We start from the raw sequence: 19,715 nt of genomic DNA on the forward strand, positions 1-19,715 counted from the left end.
CCCGCCTTTTTTAAGCCTTTTGGCCTATAGTACCACAGTGTCTGTTCATCAACACGGATGAAAACATGCGGTTTCGAAAAACTACTTTATTCCTCAATCGGCTAATATAAATTATTGCGGGCAGCTAGCTGTAGTTAGAACCATAATTAGAAGTTGCTTTCCCTAACGGTTCTGACGTAGAAATTAAGTAGGCGATATTTTGTTCGGAACTGAGTTTTGCTGTAAACTCAGATGGTGGCATGCCAAAATGATTATTCAAAAAAAAAGTATATATATATATATATATATATATATAATAGGTAGAATATAATGTGGTCTATTCAGCCTTGGCGTATCACTATAGTATGTATTCCTAGCAAAGGGGCCCATATCACAAGCCGAAAACTTTCCTGCGAGAAGACAAATCGCTTCTTCTGCTAGCAACCACATTGGAGGGTTCCTGGAAGATAAACCGAAAATTATTTGTTCAAAGAAAGGTATAGTTCTGAAGAACTTGACGTATGCGCATTGTGTCCTTAGATTGGTGCCGCGACCTGTTTGTTAAATGGCACATGATAAATGGACGTAAGAAGCGGCACTCCCAGTTCGGTTAATCAGCGGTATAGCGAAGTTACTTCGAGAGCAGATTATACGGAACGGGCGAACGGTGCTTGATTTGCTGTGCCTCTTGAATAAAGCTTATTACTTTCATAGAAGCAAGAGTGTGACGTAGAAGCGGTTTTTCCTTAATGCTGCATTGGTCTGTCTTCGCTAGCCTCAAACGTACATTAGCTATACATATAAAGCTGCTTACCTAAGTTCGTATGCCTCGACAACAAGCTTAGATCAACTAAACACAGACCTCGCATACGTTAACGTCAAGCGCATATTATTTATAAATTATTCCGTCTATACATGATTTTTTTTTTTTTAATTATTCTGTCGCATACCTGTATCAATAACCGAAAGCAGTTACTTTTATGTATAATGAAAACACCACATAACAGTGAGATTCAACGCATTCAATTATTTACTTTCAAAAATGTCTATCTAATGAGACGGGCAATTGACAAATAATAATTAGTGTGTACATAAAGTAGGCCTAATAGCCGATTGTCTATCAAGTTGTAAAGATTTAGAATTAGATGGCAACCGGCCACTACGATATGGTCAGTGTACCATTTAAAGTACAAAGTCAATGATGGTGGGCCTCAATTTCCAGCGCGAAATTGTCGTTGTGAATTGAAATATACAGTATAATGTGAACTGATTATGTTGAGACCTTTTACGAGATTAGATGGATTATTGTATCTATACGTAAGTGTTAAAAGTGCTCACCGAATTAAATAGGGGAACAATATATAGGGACTCGTAATATTAAGACCCGTTTTTTCGATTTGCCAACACAATCCATCTGAAGGCAATACAAAGTCTTTCGTTACTCATCAATATATATATACATATACCGTTTTTAATAGTTGAGGTTAATAACAAGTTCGGTTCGTTCGCCTTGGAATTGCCGATAACGGACTCCAGCTGTGTCCAGAAGAAAGCTGGATGCAACGTATATCGGGTCCTGTGAAAACAATTATCTTCACATTATTATTATTACACATAGATAGTATTTGCTGATTCCACTTGAAACCAAAATGTGTCGTTCGGTTACGCCGATCAAAAGCTCAATGGTTTGTATTAGGCCAGACCCACTCGTACCTTTGGTTTTTTATGGTGCAAGTAGACTACCTGCTTGATCTGGGCCTGGACGACAAGTTTAGCGCATTCATTACACGGGAAATGGGTGGTATACAGAGTCGACCCAGAGATATCATGAGTGTTCTTGTTCATGATGGCGTTCATTTCAGCATGGCACACTGTCAGCATAGATGCACAACAAGCACAAATTCCAAATGAAAGAAGTTTTAGCTTTAGCGTTTATATAATAGACTCTATTGATATGCCTTACGGTCTGTAACAAGTTTATATATCTTATAGTGAATCGACTAAGATAATAGAAAATGTAAGACTTATGAAAAATAAGTGGCTTTTGTTTGGGACTGTTACGTCTTCCTTTCGTTCGTTCGCTAATAATAAAGCACTGTGCCCCGCTGAAAAGCTCAATAAACTTTACAGTAATTTTTCTTCTAATTATTAAATTTTTCCTTTAACTTCGATTCCAAAGATGACGGGTAGAGGGGAGGGGAGGGGCGTCCTTAAAAAAAGTTTCTACGTCAAGCACCGGATGTTCCGCCCGCGATGGGGGCTCTATAACCACGAAATTTACGTTTATTTAACAATTATCCTCTTATAAAGTTTATCAAAACAATCGTCGATGAATTTGAAAAGTCGAGTGGGTTGCATGCTTTAGCTTGAAGACGTTATTTTTAAATATGAAGAGCCATTTTTGAAGCAAACGCCAGATACGTCCTTGTCGTTTACGTCTCGCCTATTCCGGGTAGTTTCGACAGCTTTTTGCCCTTAGTGAGATACGAATAATGAGTGTCCAAAATGTTGTGTTTTGCCGTCTGCTATATATATGCTTTTGGAGTCTGAAAAAAAAGCCGATTTGATCTTGAAAAACAAACTTTTCGTCATCTAGTCACATACGTTAAACAAAGTAGAGAGAGAAAGAACCTTACCTCTCCTAACAACCTAACGAAATTGAATAGATCGTAGCGTACGAATGACCGAGGTATTGATGTCGCAGGCACGAGACCATCTATCTGCTGTAAAAACTTACCAAATCCATACTTGGTTTTCGACAAATCATCGCCTACTTTTCCCCATGGCATAATGTCGTCGTGACATCCTATAGGCATTCCGTTGTAGCCTAAACCAACGATTTTGTGGTCCCGGGTAACGATCGCTGCGCCGACCTAAAACAAATACCAGAAGGTTTGAGTTATATGCTAAAAGAATAAAGAAGATTCTTCTTTGCTACGTGTCTTGTATCTGCAGCCCGTCCCACCCGAATCGATTGCGGCCCCCGAGACACTTTCATATTTACAGACGATTCCTCTATTCACTTGTCGCTGAACTGCACCGTATCAAGAGCGGCAACACTTCATCCTGTACGCTCCTTTTATGCACCTGTTTTTCCGCTCTCCTCGACCCGTTGCTTCTGAAGTTTGTACAACGTTAAGGTCATATCGAGGTCCAGCTTTCACTTCTACAACAGAACTTAAATATTTGCGAAGTGACGATCCGAGCCGGGCAAACAAGCTTCGAACACTAAGCTTGAAAGGTCAATCGGTTTTCTGGGTCGAGTTTTCCCGTATTCGTATGTTGTCTTAGATGCGAATGTGACTCGTAGAGATACGCAATGAAACTGGACGTTATTAAGAAATTTGTTAGCTTTGAATCTATTTAACAAAGCCCCGAGTAACGGTTCTCCCTTCCCACGGGTAGGCATCCCTGCCGTTTGCACCTGACGATCGATCCGTTCAGGCCTGCACGACATCTCCGTTAGGCGAGCGCCTCGCATGGTTATCTCCTACAGCCGGCCCCCAGCAGAAGCAACGAAGAGTCAGAACGGAGAGTAACAGGTGGTTGAATTGGTGCGTTTCACAGCGCCGACTGAACGCAACTCGAATCATTCTTCAATCAAACTGCGTATTTACCGATCTATACGTGTATATCTGCCGATCTTCGATTTCAAAAGGATTGAAACCATGCCAAATGTAGGCGGTGTATGATGAATAAGAATCGAGATCTGATCGCGTTTATAGCTAACCAGACTACTGAAACCATGCACAACTGCCCACCAGAAAACGGTTCGAACTTCTAGCAGATTCTGATAAATCAAAATCATCATGAGACTGAATTTATTGGAAAGTTACCAGGTGACGAAGAAGCTGTCCGCTGCATAGAGATGCACTGGGTCATTTCTATTGCACTATTTTCTGCCTGAAGCACATCATTAATAGATCACACAATATCATACATCAATTGCAGTACATAGTAGCAAATGTTAATAAAATGTTATACCTGAGTGTTTGGATCCTTCGATCGCCGAGCGGATAATGCTGCCAGCGACATAAAATAATCCTCCCATCTTAAATAATCGGATCGAGCCTTTTCCGGAGATCGCGACCTTGCCGAAACTAAATCACCCGTGATACTGAAACAGATACGGCATGATGTTCAAACGGCTTATTTACCTATATGCAGCGATACAAATCTATTATAGAGTTTTCTAACCTAGGAAAAGATAGGCCTCATTTAGGTTCGTGATACACTGTTTGTCAAATTTGTATTTTGCTGTTGAAAATTCTATGTTGTCAAAGAAAAGTACATCAAATATGATCTACAATGAAAAATCTGACCTCGGTTCCGTAGGTCAGATTTTCATTGTCAGACAGACAGACAGACTGCGCCTTCAACGGCGACCACATGTTCCTTAAGAATGAACACGAAAATACCATCTATTATAAAAGGCTTCTCAACTACACCACAATACATGGCGCAGGAAAATATATCTGACTGTTTAGCCATTGATTTTTTTCTCCTTCAATACAGCAGATTTTAACGCCATGTCATTTGCCACACGTGTAACGTTACCAGACGTTACCGTACCTAGGATCTAGACTCTCGTGCGCAATATCACCTACCTTGTTGTTACTGATGGTTTATCGATAGTGAACTTGTGCTACGACAGTTAGAAGACTCTACGTAACGTGACACAGCAGGCTCTAGTTACCATATCTCTTTTATTTTTTATAATGGCCATGCGTGACACGATCGTATGGTTTGACACGTGAGACAAGTTTACATAACCGTAGTGAATAATTTTGAAGATAAATATAACTATAACTAGTAAATCTTTGGCAACATAATAAACCTACATAGCAATCACTCATCGGAGCTTCAATGAAATTTGTGGCGGTCTATGAAATGAAAAACGTAACGGATAAATTATTACGATCGGCTATAGATCTTTAACGCAAACATACAGCGTTTGAAGGTCGTAATACGAATAGACAAAATACTCTTATTGATTTTGTAGACACTTAAGAAAGTATGGCACGATGATATCTTTGCTTACAAGATAGACAGATTTTTATTTCCCTACTACATGTACGGAAAAAAAAAACATTTTATACTAGCTAAAACGGTCGGATCATTTTGTATATATGCTCTGATTGGATTTCCTGTGGCAGGCTTGCAGCTCTTTCGGCTCAGCTTTTCGTGGGCGGGTGAGCCAGTCGCTCCCTTCCTCCACTCGGAGTAACTTCGAATCTATCATCTGATTTACATTGAACCAATCTACTCTGACCATTTACTATTTTTTATGAATATCGCACGAAGAAGAAGCGAATACTGTTTCACACGTTCGCTCACAATGTATTGCAAGCTCTGATTATGCATAGTTCATTGCACATGTAACAACTGGCAGATCATTTTCGACCTTCTAGCACTTATTTTAACCTAAATATTAGAAGAAAGCCAGACTCGAGTTGGCACGCAGTTAAAGTTACTTGTTCGGGATACTCACGACTCAACACTTCGGCCATCTTTGTTGCCAACGTAATCCGGTTTTATCGATTCCATGGAAAACACTCCGTTGAACTTTACAGTCGTTTAAAGACAGCTAAACAACAGTTCCCGGCAACTTCTACGAACAGTTAATACGTCCAGACGTTATTGATATACCATGTGATTTTACCAGCGGCTACTGGAACATATCCAGTTCATCTCTGATATGATATTCAGCTGTTTGTAGGCCGATTTGTATCTTAATCCTACATTTACGACAACTGTGTTTTTACAATTGGCTGAGTAGACCGGAGAGGGAAGTTAGCGGTCGCGTATTGGCGGGCCCTTTCTTATTGTTTATTCTATAGTTTCATTGGCCCCATAGACATCAGCTGTCATTAGTTTGAGCGTGCTTCAACCAGCGCCCTCTGCAGAGAATCGAAAGAAACTGGCTGCCCGCCTCAGATTTTCTGGGGCAACTGTAATATGACGAATGGGGCTCGTAAGTTGATAAACTTGCAGCCGCCCCTTTAACGTGTCGTGCGTGAAATAGGTTATTTTTAGCATTATAATACATTTAATAGTGTAAACTGTATCTGGTATAATATCGATTGGCTCAGAATTTTTCTTCGATATTTATGGCATACTTTTTAAAACATTTAACTCTAAAATTTGACATAGGTATTAGCGTGCGCGTCAGCATCTGTAGTTTTTTTTTTTTTTTTTTTTCTTTAACTACGCTTTATTTCTAACACAACTTTTGCGTGCTGAACGTGTTCATTGTCTATGAGGCTGTGCTATACTATACAAAGCGTATCTTTAAACGGGCCGTTCCACCTCTGAAGCTTACAGGTTATCGCAATAATTAGGCGAAGGGTTAGATCACGTCTGATATCCATATTCACATGGTAATGACTAATTATTACGGTGATATATGCCAATTATAAGGATAAGAGCACATGTCAACGATACCCAGCCGAAACCTAAAAGTTATTTGCCCTCCTATGAATCGTTTTTATGTACATATGGATATGGTGTAACAGGACTCAAACTGTCCAAAGGCTTTCGCTTTACTGTGTATACGTAGTGCGTATGTGTGTATGAGAATGGGGGAGAGGAGGGAGAATAAATATATAGATTAGAAGTATTCATGAAGTTTCGGTTGTGATTTCTTAGTCTAGTCAACCATATTTTGGATGAATTTTAACAAAAGTCTGAAAAGGCGTTGAGTTTTGTGGATCATACAAAACATTAGTCGCAGTTTAGCGGACCAAACACTCACTTAGAAACGCACCAGCCTGAAAGTCATATCATAATTAACGTCTATGGAATATGGTATAGTATTTGTATGAGTAATAGATAATAGACTACTGGCTCAATGGCGGCCCGAGAGAAATGTCAAAAAAAAGCTACGTTTTCAATTTACAGCTCCCACTGTCATATAATCACACGGTAAGCGTGCCTGTGCGTAATTCTGAATGAACTTTCTCGAGGAACTTTGTCTTTTGTTGAACTGACTTGGTGCGGAATTTTCGAAACAACATATTACTCTCATACATATTATACTCATTGGATCTTGATACGGTATTATCAAGAAAATTCGGTCTTACGAAGATTTCTGCAAATGCATCACAAAAATATATAATTATATTTACTCCATTAAAATTGGCTGTGAATAATTTTGATCCATAAGAGAATCTCTATATAGTTTTTTAGCAGATACAGGTACTAAACCTGCTCAATGGCTGTAATTTACTGCAGATTTATCTTCGCTGTTACCTTGCACCATATGCATGTTTAGCTTCAACAGTGCAGCATAATCCTCTATAATCCTTGTTCTATCCTTGCTACTCTCAGCTTTAACAACAGCCCTATGAGGTAACAGGCTGATCATATCAACCGCGCCTATAGTTACTTATCATTTTTGCCTATTTCTTTTTTTCATAAATCCTTAGTTATCTCTGAGCGTCGTTGAGATTTGAACTGGCACTAGCCATTACTGTGATTGTATGCGATTACCAAGCAGCTTGCCGCATCAGACGGCCAGACGATGCCTGTCCTGCCTAAATCACAGCCAGGTTACGATGGTAGCGATTCTGAGCCGTCATGGCGGTCGCTAGAGGGCCCGATTCACACACCAACGAAGAAAATTCTATTGAAAGAAAGTGACTATGGTGCAATTTACGCTGGAATAACGTGTGAAACTGTTGGAATTGTATTTCGAACCGCGCGCATACTGTGAGCACTATAGCGTAGATAAAGGACCTTTCGAAACAATGGTTCCAACGTTGGTTCAGCGTTTCACTGCCACGGGATCCCTAAAAAACGATCAACCCCGAACCGGCCGGCCGCGCTCGGCTAGAACCAAGGCAAATATAGAGCTTGTTAGGACAAACATCGAAGAAGATCGAAAGACTTCGACGAGAGAACGCGCTAGAACATTACAACTGTTTCGGTCGTCGCTGTTGCAACTTTTAACGACGGATTTAAAAACGTTTTACAAACAACGTTCATATACTAATATATGACGTATTTAAGTACTATAGTTAGCAGGATTGGTAATTTGACTTCTAGGCTCGCTCTACATATAATAAGGGTGACCCGTTTCAGGTAGTTTGTCAAGAGTAAACTAACAAAAAAATTATTTTTGTTTCCATACATTCTTCCATTCGCTAATAGAATAATTATCAAAAAAAATTGAATGTTAGTGAGGAGGCTGCACAACATGGTGTTTTTTTTTAAACAAACTTTTTGCGGCACCAATTCCTTCAGCTCTCTGCTATTATTGCTCACCTTGTTTCGTGATCTTTGCGATGCTTGAGGCCTTGTGTGTGACCCTTTGCTTTCATTTTAGATTTTTACGTCAATCATTAGGCTCATTATTAAGCGCATTCAGGCGGACTTAAAGTTACATAACATTTAAACTACGCAGCGCTGGCTGTCAATTACGTCAACTTATTTTTACGAGTTTGATAGTGGAAATCGATTAAGTTTACTACATGACGAATAAGTTCGATAGAAGCACTATTTTTTTGTCTTGAAAACTAACACTCAGTCTTTGTTCCTCGAAGGCTACAATGGTGCGGAAATTTATCGGAGATGAATGAAAACGTTAGATGAAAAAGCCTCAAGCGGAAGCAAATACGTGAATTATGCAAACGCTTCAAGAATGGAGATCGGTGTTTGAAAACCAACAGAAAGGTGACTGTCGCGACCAAGGGAGCTCTTCAACTTCAAATTAAACGACTCTGTTGGCCAAAATTAACATTTTACATTAAACGTGTTGCAGAATTAAAACTCATAAACAGAAAATGTGACAAAGAAGTAAAAAGTTGGGCTTCCGTGAGTCGACCTCAAGCCGGTTGGAAATGCGTATCGTGTATTCTAGATCCAATTTGCAGAACCAAAAAGTCAGCTTGAAGCATACGGTTTTTATAGACGAGGCCTGTTCTAATCTCTACCGATAGCCGGGGACAAATCGGACGAGAAAATGGCGTCGCTCTAAAAATAAGTCAAATTCGGAAGCAGTGTCGAATAAGCTCGAACGTAAATTCACGGTAGTACTTGCAATGGATATCAGGACATATCGCTGAGAATAGGACAATGAATATAGCTAGCTGTCCTAAGTTTCTCATCTTGAATGAATTTTTGGCCCAGCCATCGGGAGCACGCAATCTGGCTATTTAATAATAATAACGACAGACCTCATCGCCATGCCTTTCGCTTCAACCCGCTTATTCCCTCGATTTAGGCCCGTGTCATTGCGGGTCTTTCCAAGTGCTAAAAATGGACAACTGGTGGCAAGCTTATCTCACAATCGATTTACTGCGAAAAACCATAAGATAAAGAAACAGGGAACTGTAAAAGCGCTGAAAGAAGTATTTTGAAAAACAAGAAACAGTATTTTTACCATCAACAGTATTAAAAATTCATCGTTCTAGCCTAACTAGTTAAAAAGTTGTTATTAAGTTTCAAAGATTTGCTTTTACCCGCCGAATAGTTTATATATATATAGACATTTTATTGACTCGTTTATTGTTATAACTTATCTATTTAATAACTTATCTATTTAAATTTGATTATTGGTTGTCATATATATTCTATTTTGTTGAATCGAATGATGTATTTTTCGATACAGGACCCATGATTAATTTGCTGGCTAGCGTAAGTCCCCTCTAAAGAGTTGTGTTGTATAGGTATTGCTTAAAGAGTCCACAATGATCAATTTATTAAAAAAAAAAATAGCGAAAAATATACCTAGATAATCTCTACCAGCTGGCAGGACATGCAAATGTCGAACTCAACAGAAAAGTATCTATAAGTAAAAAAAAATAATGTTTGATCTACTAGACAAAAAGACGATAATTTATTGAAAAAGACACCACTTCTGGATTGCAAGACGAACGATCTTATTCGAATCATTAAAGTCAGAACAGACGCCAAACTTTGCTAGGCCTCTCTTAGCCTATGACGACCCATTAAAATCCATGTGCCCTGTCCGTTTTGCTCTCTTCAACTTGTCATTTTCCTTTTCATCAAAAGTCTCCATCAACAAGGGTATAGTACGTAGAATGTTCGTATTTACTTGCATAACAGGCCACTTATTATATTTACCTGTCAGGATAACTCGGAGTACCGTCTGAGGCACTGACGATAACTTAACCCACTCAGCACTACGGCAGACAGGAGTGAAATCGACAATTAAGGTGGGTCAAGCCACGCTAGGCCTCACCTTCTTCCGCCAGCTTTTTCCCATTAATGTTTCTTGCCGGCCCGTACGGTAAGCTTATTTTTTCGCTGCAATATCCATTCATTTCTATTTAGATCAAGCCGGTCGAACGAGGCTCTATCAATATTCAATGTAGCGGCATGTAGTAAGATCAGGTAAGATCGAGGTATCAATGATTAGAGGCGGTCTATCGTTCTGTTCCAACCAAGTGCCTTCACGCTGATACAGGACATCAAACCCCTCAGCCACACGATTACTGCCGAAGGTAAAACGTAACAAGAAACTTCTATCCCCTTTTTTCCTGCCTGACACAACCAGCACCCTTACGGATACGAATGCCTAAGATGTTCTGAGTTGAGAGCAAGACAAGGCTCCCGACGGTCACAAGATCAACGACCCGTGTAGCACGTCGGTCTAAGGCATCGAATGGGCACGAGAGCAACACTTTGCTTGCCATCACCGTAACGCTATCACTTACTCTAGATACGTGTTACAGCAAAGACGATATTTGACGAAGGAGTATCTGTCCTTTTGAGTCATGTTCTTAGCGCCTGCCTATCTCACATAGTCCTTGCTGTACGAACGCAACGAGGTGCGTGGTTCTAAGATGTAGTGGGCCACGTGGGGAGCGTGGGTGTTCCCGAGTTCCTTGTAAGTACGGCTTCAGTGAACGAGTGCATATGCTTATCCATAATGTGGCAGGCCGCGCCGCGCTTGGCCGAGTCTTTGGCAAGGTCTGGGGTGACAGGGGGCGAAAAACTACATTGAAGCTGACACCTCAATGTACAGTGTACTCTGTATGTTGGATGTAGACGACACGCTACCGCCTATAGATCGCATTGGATTGACATAGATATACACCAAGCAACAAACGGCTTTAGGGTTTTTCTTGCGGCCCAACTCCCTGCTCTACGGCTGCAATAGTACGAATAGCAGCAGCCAAATGACGTACAGAAGGTGCAAGCCTTTTCATTTCGCCCATCCCGTGTCTTCGTCAGTAGCTGTGACTCACCCGACACGTTCCCGCCATAAAATCGCCACTTACAACGACACTGGCCGAGGCCACGAACACGCGACGGCTACGAATGCGACAACGAAAGGGCGAGCCAATGAAGTTGAGTTCAACGAAGATGGCTGGCAGAGTCTGCCGCCACAACGAAACGCCAACACATCACTACAACGACCATCACCACACTGAAACAGGGACACGATCCCTGGTTCGCTACTGACTGGCCAATGGTACGAATAGGTTCATGGCAAGCTTCTATGATCACCGTCGCCGTGTTGAAGGAGAAGTCGAGAGCCAGAGAGTTTTTCGGTTGGCATGCCATCGCTTACAAAACTGCTACTCTCATAGAAAGCGCTGCTCAGGACGAACTACGTTCCTGGCAGCGGTCGATCAACTATGCTCCGGTACTATCGCACAATTTGATTTGCCCTTTACAACCTCAGAGCGGATGATGACCGCTGGCTTCGCTACTGTCGAAACCGTTAGCATCGAGCAAGACTTCGTCATGTGAAGCAAAAACCGACAAGCGGACCAATGGCAGCTGCAACCACATATACTTTTCTTATCGTTACGAGCTATCGTCGTATTGCTTGTTTTGCCGTGTCGGTCCCAGTATGCAGGGGTCCGGCCGATGGCGTCGACACATGGATGCTATTGCTGCTGCTATCCAAAAGTAAGGCGACAGTTCTCGCCTCTGGACCTGTCCGCTTAGCTCGGCCATGAGGGTTTAACTCAGCCCACATGTTAGTGCCTTGGTGGTGGGCGACCCTGTGCGATATAATGCGATACCCGTTAGTAGCCAATAATCGGGTTAGAGGTCGTAGTTTGCCGCCAAGAGGGGTGTAAGTAAATCGGCACAAAAGCGAACAAAGATCGTATAACTGTGAAAGGACTGCGATCGCAACTAAATAGCGAAGAGAAGAATGACAGACAGAATGATACCGAGAGGCGAAGGAGCAAATATAGTAGATGCTTGAAGCTCGAGTGAGCAGTCGTAATGAAGTCAAGTAGAATGAAGATCACCAATTTCGCAAAGAAGGTATCACAGGGACGTAATGAAACAATAAACGTCGAGTAAATGGCTTCAGGGAAGTCAGAATGGCTTGGTAAATGCTGTACTTTGCTATTGTCGGGTGGTATGACAAACCAAACGGACAAAGAAGGTGTCAGCAGTGGATCTGATAATGCCTTATTGAGAAAAAATAGAAATTAGATATGAAAATTAGGAGCTGAGTAACGTAGAACTTGACGGGTGGCCAGGTGACATACGGCATACGACAAATGATTTACGTTATAATACGATGTATATATTTGTAATAGGACGTGAAATTAAGGCACAACCTTCTCACCCATTAATTTTCCGTTGGTATAAATGGAGATGAGTAAATCAGGTTTTTCCGATTGCGATATTACTATTCTGAAAGGTCGCTAATTTACATACGTTTCGTCAACATAATTTTATTACGAAATTTACATATTTGTCAAGTATCTTATTTATGCAGTCAGCTCCGATATGGACAATTGCACTGAAGTTAACTAAGTGATATACACCTTAATGTATATAGCCAATTGTGTCTCTACGTTATATTGACCAGGATACGTCATTAATCAAAAGCATATTCACGAAAAAAACACGAAAGCTAGGATACAACTAGAGTATAACAGACATTCAAAGCTTGGCTTTATTATTATACGTGCAACATTCAATTAAACCCGTTTTGAGGCATGCTTTCAGCCATTCCCCTTCAACCTAGCCAATTGACCATGTTATTATGTAGCTAATTTACTACGAAAACTTCAGGGCCTTAAGTTGACCATTAGCTGCTGAGATTCTCGGCCTTGTTAAGTGCGTACGCAAGATCTATGCAATCATATACAGAGTGACTACAACGATTCAGTATCTTCCAAAGTCCGCTTTCTGTGATATTGAACGTAATAAATAATAATCACAAGTGCGAGATACTCATATCGCAAAAAAAAAAAAAGAGCAAAGCTCGTAGCCCTTTTGTCGTCCGACTTAGAAATGATTAGGAAATTTTGAAATATGATTATGTTTAATCCATCTGGTGGTGTGGACACATTGAAGAAGGCCTCTGAAGCAATCTTGCGAGTGCCTACTCTAGCTTGCCATATGGCCTTTTCTTTACACAACGATAACTAATGATGATTGCGGGGGGCGTGCAGTTCCAGTGTAAGTAAGCCTGAGCTGTATCTGGGAGATTGAAGGATTTTCACCACCTTCATTTAACAGGCAACCTTTCAGAATCAAAATCCTTTTCAAAAATAATAGATGAAAAGTTCACTCTTACATTACTTTTGCAATCGTTTATTACTGAATTAAGCCACTGTTCTGTTAATTACAAGAAATTCAATTGGTTCAAATAAGTTGGCCTTAAATATCAGCTAATTGCCGTGTAAGCGTTTTACTTAAAACGCCTAGAAAATTTAACTAGTATCGATAGAAGCTCACGCTTCAAAGGTGCGCCTGAAGCGCTCGCAAGTACCTCCATGGCTAACTAGATGTGTTCCTTCTTCAATTTTGCCCCCGAACCAGGAAATTTTAAATAAGTGAACGCTTTTAGCTACGGGCAAAAATCGTTACATGAAAATCAAACGACTATACGAACAGTCGAGGCACTCACACATCGTCGTCTCTATTATCTTCGTACTGAATTTACCAAATTCGATTGCTTTTGACAAGTAGCCAAAATAGAATGTTCAAAGTGATATTCTTACGTCCCAGTTATCTCTTGGCCGGTATAAAATTCAGCCTATGAAGGTTGGAATCGCGCAACAACAAAGTCAAACGATCTGCAGTCCGTAAACCGATACGGACGACTTGCACTTACCTCAAACCTTAAGTTTCAAAGCATTAACCCTGAATATAAAGATATTACTATAGCTTGTAACCTGATGTATGTGGCATATGCACATAGTCATTACCGTTATTGTTGTCCCTATAATGTTACTGTTAAAGAAAGGACAATGCCTAATGCAAGTATATCCTGGCCTGTAAAGCTAGGATTTTTGGACTGGACGAATATCCAGAAAAAGCAATTGATCTATTCGAGCTTACCCTTAGCTTTTTATATAATTTAAGTTTTGTGGTTAGCGTTTAGCGTTAATACAAAGACCTTTTAAGAAATGTCGTCCAGAACGGTGCTGCTTTTTGCCTGAGCCTCAATGTTTGTTAGATATATTCCTCTTTTTTCTCTTAAATTTCCCTAAACATTAGTACACAACCGTTTTTCTTAACAAGCACAAATTGTTCACACATCTGTTCTATCGTTATTATACGATTATAGCTATTATGTTTGTGTTAACTGTAATTGAGAGAATATCTCTATTATATCAATCAAGAAATAACTGTTTTTAACTAATTTACAGTATGACTCTATTTACTTTCAGCTGTTACGTCCTATCGCTACGGTAACGCCAGTTGCGCGCCATGGTTTCTAGATGGCGCTGCGTGTCCAGCTTGTCGCCTATTACTTCGTGCAGAGAGTCAACGGTGCGTGAAAGACCATTATATATATTGAGTATCTCGCGGGTAGCAGGCGATTAGCACGCGTCTATGGTCGCTCACAAAGTAATGCCACACTCATATGTATTAATAATACGCCTAAACTATTCGGTAAACAGTTGCTAACCTTTTTAAAGCACGCTACAGGCTATACAGAAGAGAGAATTGGTACATATCGTTTCACTGGCCAATTTTATTAAATCGATCCTGGACGAACTCGGTAAGTTCATCTGTAGATTACACATACACACATATGCGTATCTTCACATAAGCGTTCTTAGCGTGCCTTGTCGTGGCTATACAGCAGGCCGAAATAGTATTGTTTTTATTATATAGTATGTTGGCTTACGGAAATAAAAGGCACTGGGATCCTCGATGCTTTGTCCTTTCTATTGGTTGGCCTTAGGTTTTATCATAACTCCTACAAAATAGCAGGACAGGCTAAGCTGTCCTGATAAGTACAGGCCATGTTGCGTCTGTTAACGTTCTCTACAGATATCTGTTATGCTACTGGCTAGATGTGCTCAATGGGGGCAAACAAACCTTACGAGACCGCAATAAGGAAAATGGCGGAATGTGCAATTTATTGACTATTATACTGAACAATATGAGCATAAGCTAGAGTGGAAAAGGGAGCGTTGTAATGTGGAATACTGCGGGACTCGTAAAGGGTGCTCGGTCTTAGAAGAGCTTCGGTTTTCGCCAAAGGTGCGCCGGCAAACTCATAAACAAATGATGAAATAACCACTTCGATGCTCATTGTAAAATCGTATGTCGAAACACATTTCATGGCGACGATCTCGTCCGCTGCTATGACGATGCCATTATTCTGGACATTAAGAACTTGTGAAGATATTCTAAAAGTTTTAGAAGTATTCTTCAATGTACAGGATAGAATATGTTTTAGGACCAAATTCATACTTGATACAGCGAAATCGAATTATAAATTTTTGTTAGCTTCCGAGTGGCCGATGTGTTTCGCTCAATTCCGCACAGAGGGGAAAAAATGTGCTAAGAAACATAGAATATTTAGGTGCTCATAATTGAACTAGATTTGGAGTCTGAGGAAAAAAAGTAGCTTTCCCGCGTATGTATTACTATATATGGTGCTTAATACCTTCGACCCCCGAGTACTTGAAGCTGGAATCAGCAGGTTTGACCCACGCTTCGAAGTCAACACGGTCGAACGTTCTGCATTGGAGTTCGTATCTGAAAACGTAGCAATCGGAGAGATCAAAAAATCCTTTAACGGTGAATGCCTTGCCTGACGCGCAATTAAAACGGATCCTAGATTGCTTTTAACTAGAAAATGCGTTAGTGAAGTAATTAAAATGGTTATTGGTTTTTAGTTTCCAGCGAACTGAGTAAATCAGTTATGAACATGGAAAATTAGACCCTTCTGTAATGCCTTGAACAGTTAATTATATACAGGACCTCAGTTAAAAATAGACATATTTATATTAATATTCTTCGTTTGGTAAATACGTCTTCGATCCATGGAACCGAAATCGCCGCGTGGACACCGACTATTATAAGCGGCTGTTCCTACCCCTTGTTTGCTCTTTTTCCCTCCTGCCTCAACTGTTTAATGGCTAGTGACAGAAAAGTTTAAACGATGACCGAAATATAAGGTCTTGAATGGCTGCTTTTTTCAAATCATCTTTTTCTTCTTTCAGCTGTCTCGGCCGCCGCAGCCCCAGCGCTCAGATGCGTCATGTGATTGGGTCCTGCTGGGGTAAATAAATGCGAAAACAATAGCCGCTAAGGTGCAATGCTCTGTTCTAGCGGACACTCTGATGGGGTGGGGTGGGGTGGCCCCATTAGCTTCAGAAGCTGAACGTAGTCCACGCACAAGTAGCCACTGGTCACTCGTGCCCAATGGCCACTATCCAATGGCATCAGTAGCAACTGTTCTGCAATGCGAAATCGACTACCCTTCTTCATTGCCGCTCCATTGTCGTAAAGTCATAAATTAACTTGCAGTGGGGGCTGTCCCCGCCATAACAAACTCGAACTCGTGGTCAGTCAGTCCCGCTGGCGTTTCGCCACTGAGAATCAGCTGGCATTCGATGTTAGACTGCAACGTTTGCCTGAGTGGATGACCGAGTCGTCGCTGGCATGTTCTTCAGCGTGGACCTCCACTGTACTGTCACTCCAGACTATCACTCACTTTTTCCGCCTTTAAACCTCATATATCAGCAGGAAACGTACACACATTATATGTAATCGATAAACCATTGCGCAGCCGCGCATAGCATGGGGTGCTGGCGTTCCTCTGGCCAGTCTAAGAGAACACGTTCGTTGGCTGATATTCTGCCATGTGACTTGATACTGACTAAAGGCTCCTGCTGTTTTTCTTACTGCTGCCCCCCATCGTAATCGGGTCTGTTTGGCTGGGAAATATCCCGAGCAGTGCCGCCACTATTTCAGACTATTATTTAGCGCAATTCAATGTCTGCAAAAGAGAAAAAGTAGCATACGACCTGAGACTCTCATGTCGCTCCTGTCCTGCTAGTACCACGATGGCTGTCGCTCGTCCAGATGAACCTTGCGCTGGATTCTTGCGTATAAGTCCCCTTCACGGGCCTTACGTAGTATGGCGAAACCAAACGGGCCTGTTCTAAGGCACAGCTGAATGCGTCGCTGTTCCATTTAAATTCGTCTCGGCGTCCGCCCCCGACTTCCGCACATTGCAACAGGGTTGGGTGCGATTGGTCGGTCAGTCGATGTGACGTTTATTGTGGGACACCATTATTCAATTTTTGGCGCGAACTCCGCAGTCTCTCTTTCCTCTGGCGCCAGTCGAAACGACTGTCGCAAGCCCATAGGTCCACCGCTGTTGTTCCGGCGGAATGCGCATCCAATGTCGTTTTCTCCTATTGCCTTCCTGCTTTGGTTGTAATTTTCCTGTTTTTATTTCTCTCTCACATTTTTCGGCAGGAACTCACGCATGCCCCGTCTTTGCAGAGCCTTGCAGGATAGCCTCTGGCTCTCTGAAAAAGAAAGCTGTATATGCTGGTTTCTATTGCACGTATTTTGCTAGTATTGGTCTTCGGGAATTTGCTTAGTTTTTTTTTCCTGTTTCAACGCTTGCTTCCGTTTTGATAGCATTTGCAACAGGAGCAGACAGGGGCAGTAGACTGCTGTTATCTAAAGTGTAGTGTAAGACTGGGCATAATCCGAAACTGTAATAGGCTGGGCCTTCAAAACCGGCCAATAGCGGATAGCCAATGGCCGCTGACGATAACGAGCATATTGGATCTATCAGGCGGTGCTAACGCTGGGTTATTTCGTTAGTTGGTGCCGGTACTGGGGTCATTAGGGACAAGAGGTAGTAGCCTATGCGAATTACTCATGTACGTCGCAGTGTGATCAATGTCCTTATCGTTAGATCCGGATGGCGTACGCTGATGCAGCCATATCGGCATATATGCATCTGATATTGACGAAATCCCTTCGGGAGCTTGTAACAGTTGCATGGAGTCAGTTACGGCGAGCAGGCGGTTGGCAGCTGAAGCAGTTCTTGCGATGTCCTTGTTTACGGTCCTATTACAGGCTAATAACGTCATAGGCTAAATTGTATATTATTGAATTGCGATTCGACATGCACACTGTTCGTAAGACTCTTTAGCGATGGCTATCGAAGGCCAGTCATTGTATTATGTATTAGAAGGTAATGAAGAGATGAAAATGATTTTTTATCTCTTACGTGAATATGTTACTTGTAGAAAAATAGAAAAAAAAATTTAAAGAAAAATACATTAATTAATGCAGGTAAAGAGTTGAATTTTGATCATTTTTTATCGGGACATATTTTTCATGCTTTAAGTAGGATTCGAACGCAGGCTAAACGGGTTGACATTATATGTCTTTGACTTCCTCCCCATCTTTTTAGTTTTACAAATATGTATGTCCTGTATTTCGAAAGAAAGCACTACTCAATTGTTTTTTCTAATAAATGTTGTTAATAGATATTATTGTTTTTTGTACGCGGTAAAGGAAAAAGTGTATACATTTTATCTTTGCCCTATGATTTGAGATCGTATCTTCTGAAATTCTTATTAAATAAACTGGGTTTACACTATTTACATCCTGTTGTGAATTTACTTCACAACATTTATATAGGGCTGAATTCGTATAACAGCTGGGATGTGCTTTAAATTGTTTTGGGACGCTCCAGAGTTCTCTGCATCTGTCTGTTGTAAAAGCAACAGCTTTTAATGCTATTTAGAAAAAAAAAAATCACAAAAGTTCTGCATTAACTTAATAGTTGTGTGTTCCGGGTTTACGTATATTCACTTCTATACTAGGTTCTTAATATTTAACTTAGTATTCAAGCTAACTTACTCTACACTCGTTATAGCTATGGTAAACATATTGAGTTTTCAACAAACTCAATAAAATATAATAAGCAAAATTGATATAAAAAAGCAATAATATTATAAGTGGAAAAGATCATTCTAGTAAACCCAGTAGCACGGTTTGTTCACAAAGTGCTACCTACCTATACGTAGACTTTTTCCTTTAAGCTGAGGTGATTCGTTGGGGGGACACTGGCGAAGGCCTGGTAAAACGTACTGCTGAGGATCCCTCAGGGTCGGATACTCAGTAACGCATTGCTTTTCTGACCTGATAAGACAGTACTCCTGTTCCTGAACCTGCACCACATCATGTAACGAACGACGCTCGCATTTTTCTAACAACAGCACACTATAGATATTTTTGATAAAAGTCGTCTGTTACAGAAGCCTTTTCTTTTTTATACCAGGAGAGTTTCTGCCATGGTGCGATAATAACGTGCTTGTGCATTGAAATCAATAGTGCGTGTGTGCAAAAATTTGTTTTTAAGCGATGTCAGGTGTTTGCAACAATGCTTAACGGCAGTCGGACTCAACATTTTCTATCTGTTTTATCGATTTGTTATCTGTTTTAGACGATAAGACACAATTCTAGTGAGAAAAACTCAAATATTTTACTCCGGTACGAACAAACGGGGAGGTTCT

At 40.9% G+C, this 19,715-nt stretch overlaps 1 protein-coding gene across 1 annotated transcript; it reads right to left on the reverse strand.

Moving 5' to 3' along the window:
• Positions 1–982: 982 nt before the first annotated feature.
• LOC111245654 (deoxycytidylate deaminase) lies at positions 983–5,777 on the reverse strand. Its single transcript, XM_022794275.2, has 5 exons — positions 5,471–5,777; positions 3,964–4,096; positions 2,717–2,852; positions 1,693–1,850; positions 983–1,555 (listed from the first exon to the last, which is right to left on the reverse strand). Exons 1-5 carry the CDS (start codon positions 5,524–5,526, stop codon positions 1,451–1,453), a joined length of 588 nt encoding a protein of 195 aa, XP_022650010.1. The 5' UTR covers positions 5,527–5,777; the 3' UTR covers positions 983–1,450.
• Positions 5,778–19,715: the final 13,938 nt, after the last annotated feature.

Source organism: Varroa destructor, unplaced genomic scaffold (genome assembly GCF_002443255.2).
Source record: "Varroa destructor unplaced genomic scaffold, Vdes_3.0 BEIS01000002.1, whole genome shotgun sequence".
NCBI classification, from domain to species: domain Eukaryota; kingdom Metazoa; phylum Arthropoda; class Arachnida; order Mesostigmata; family Varroidae; genus Varroa; species Varroa destructor.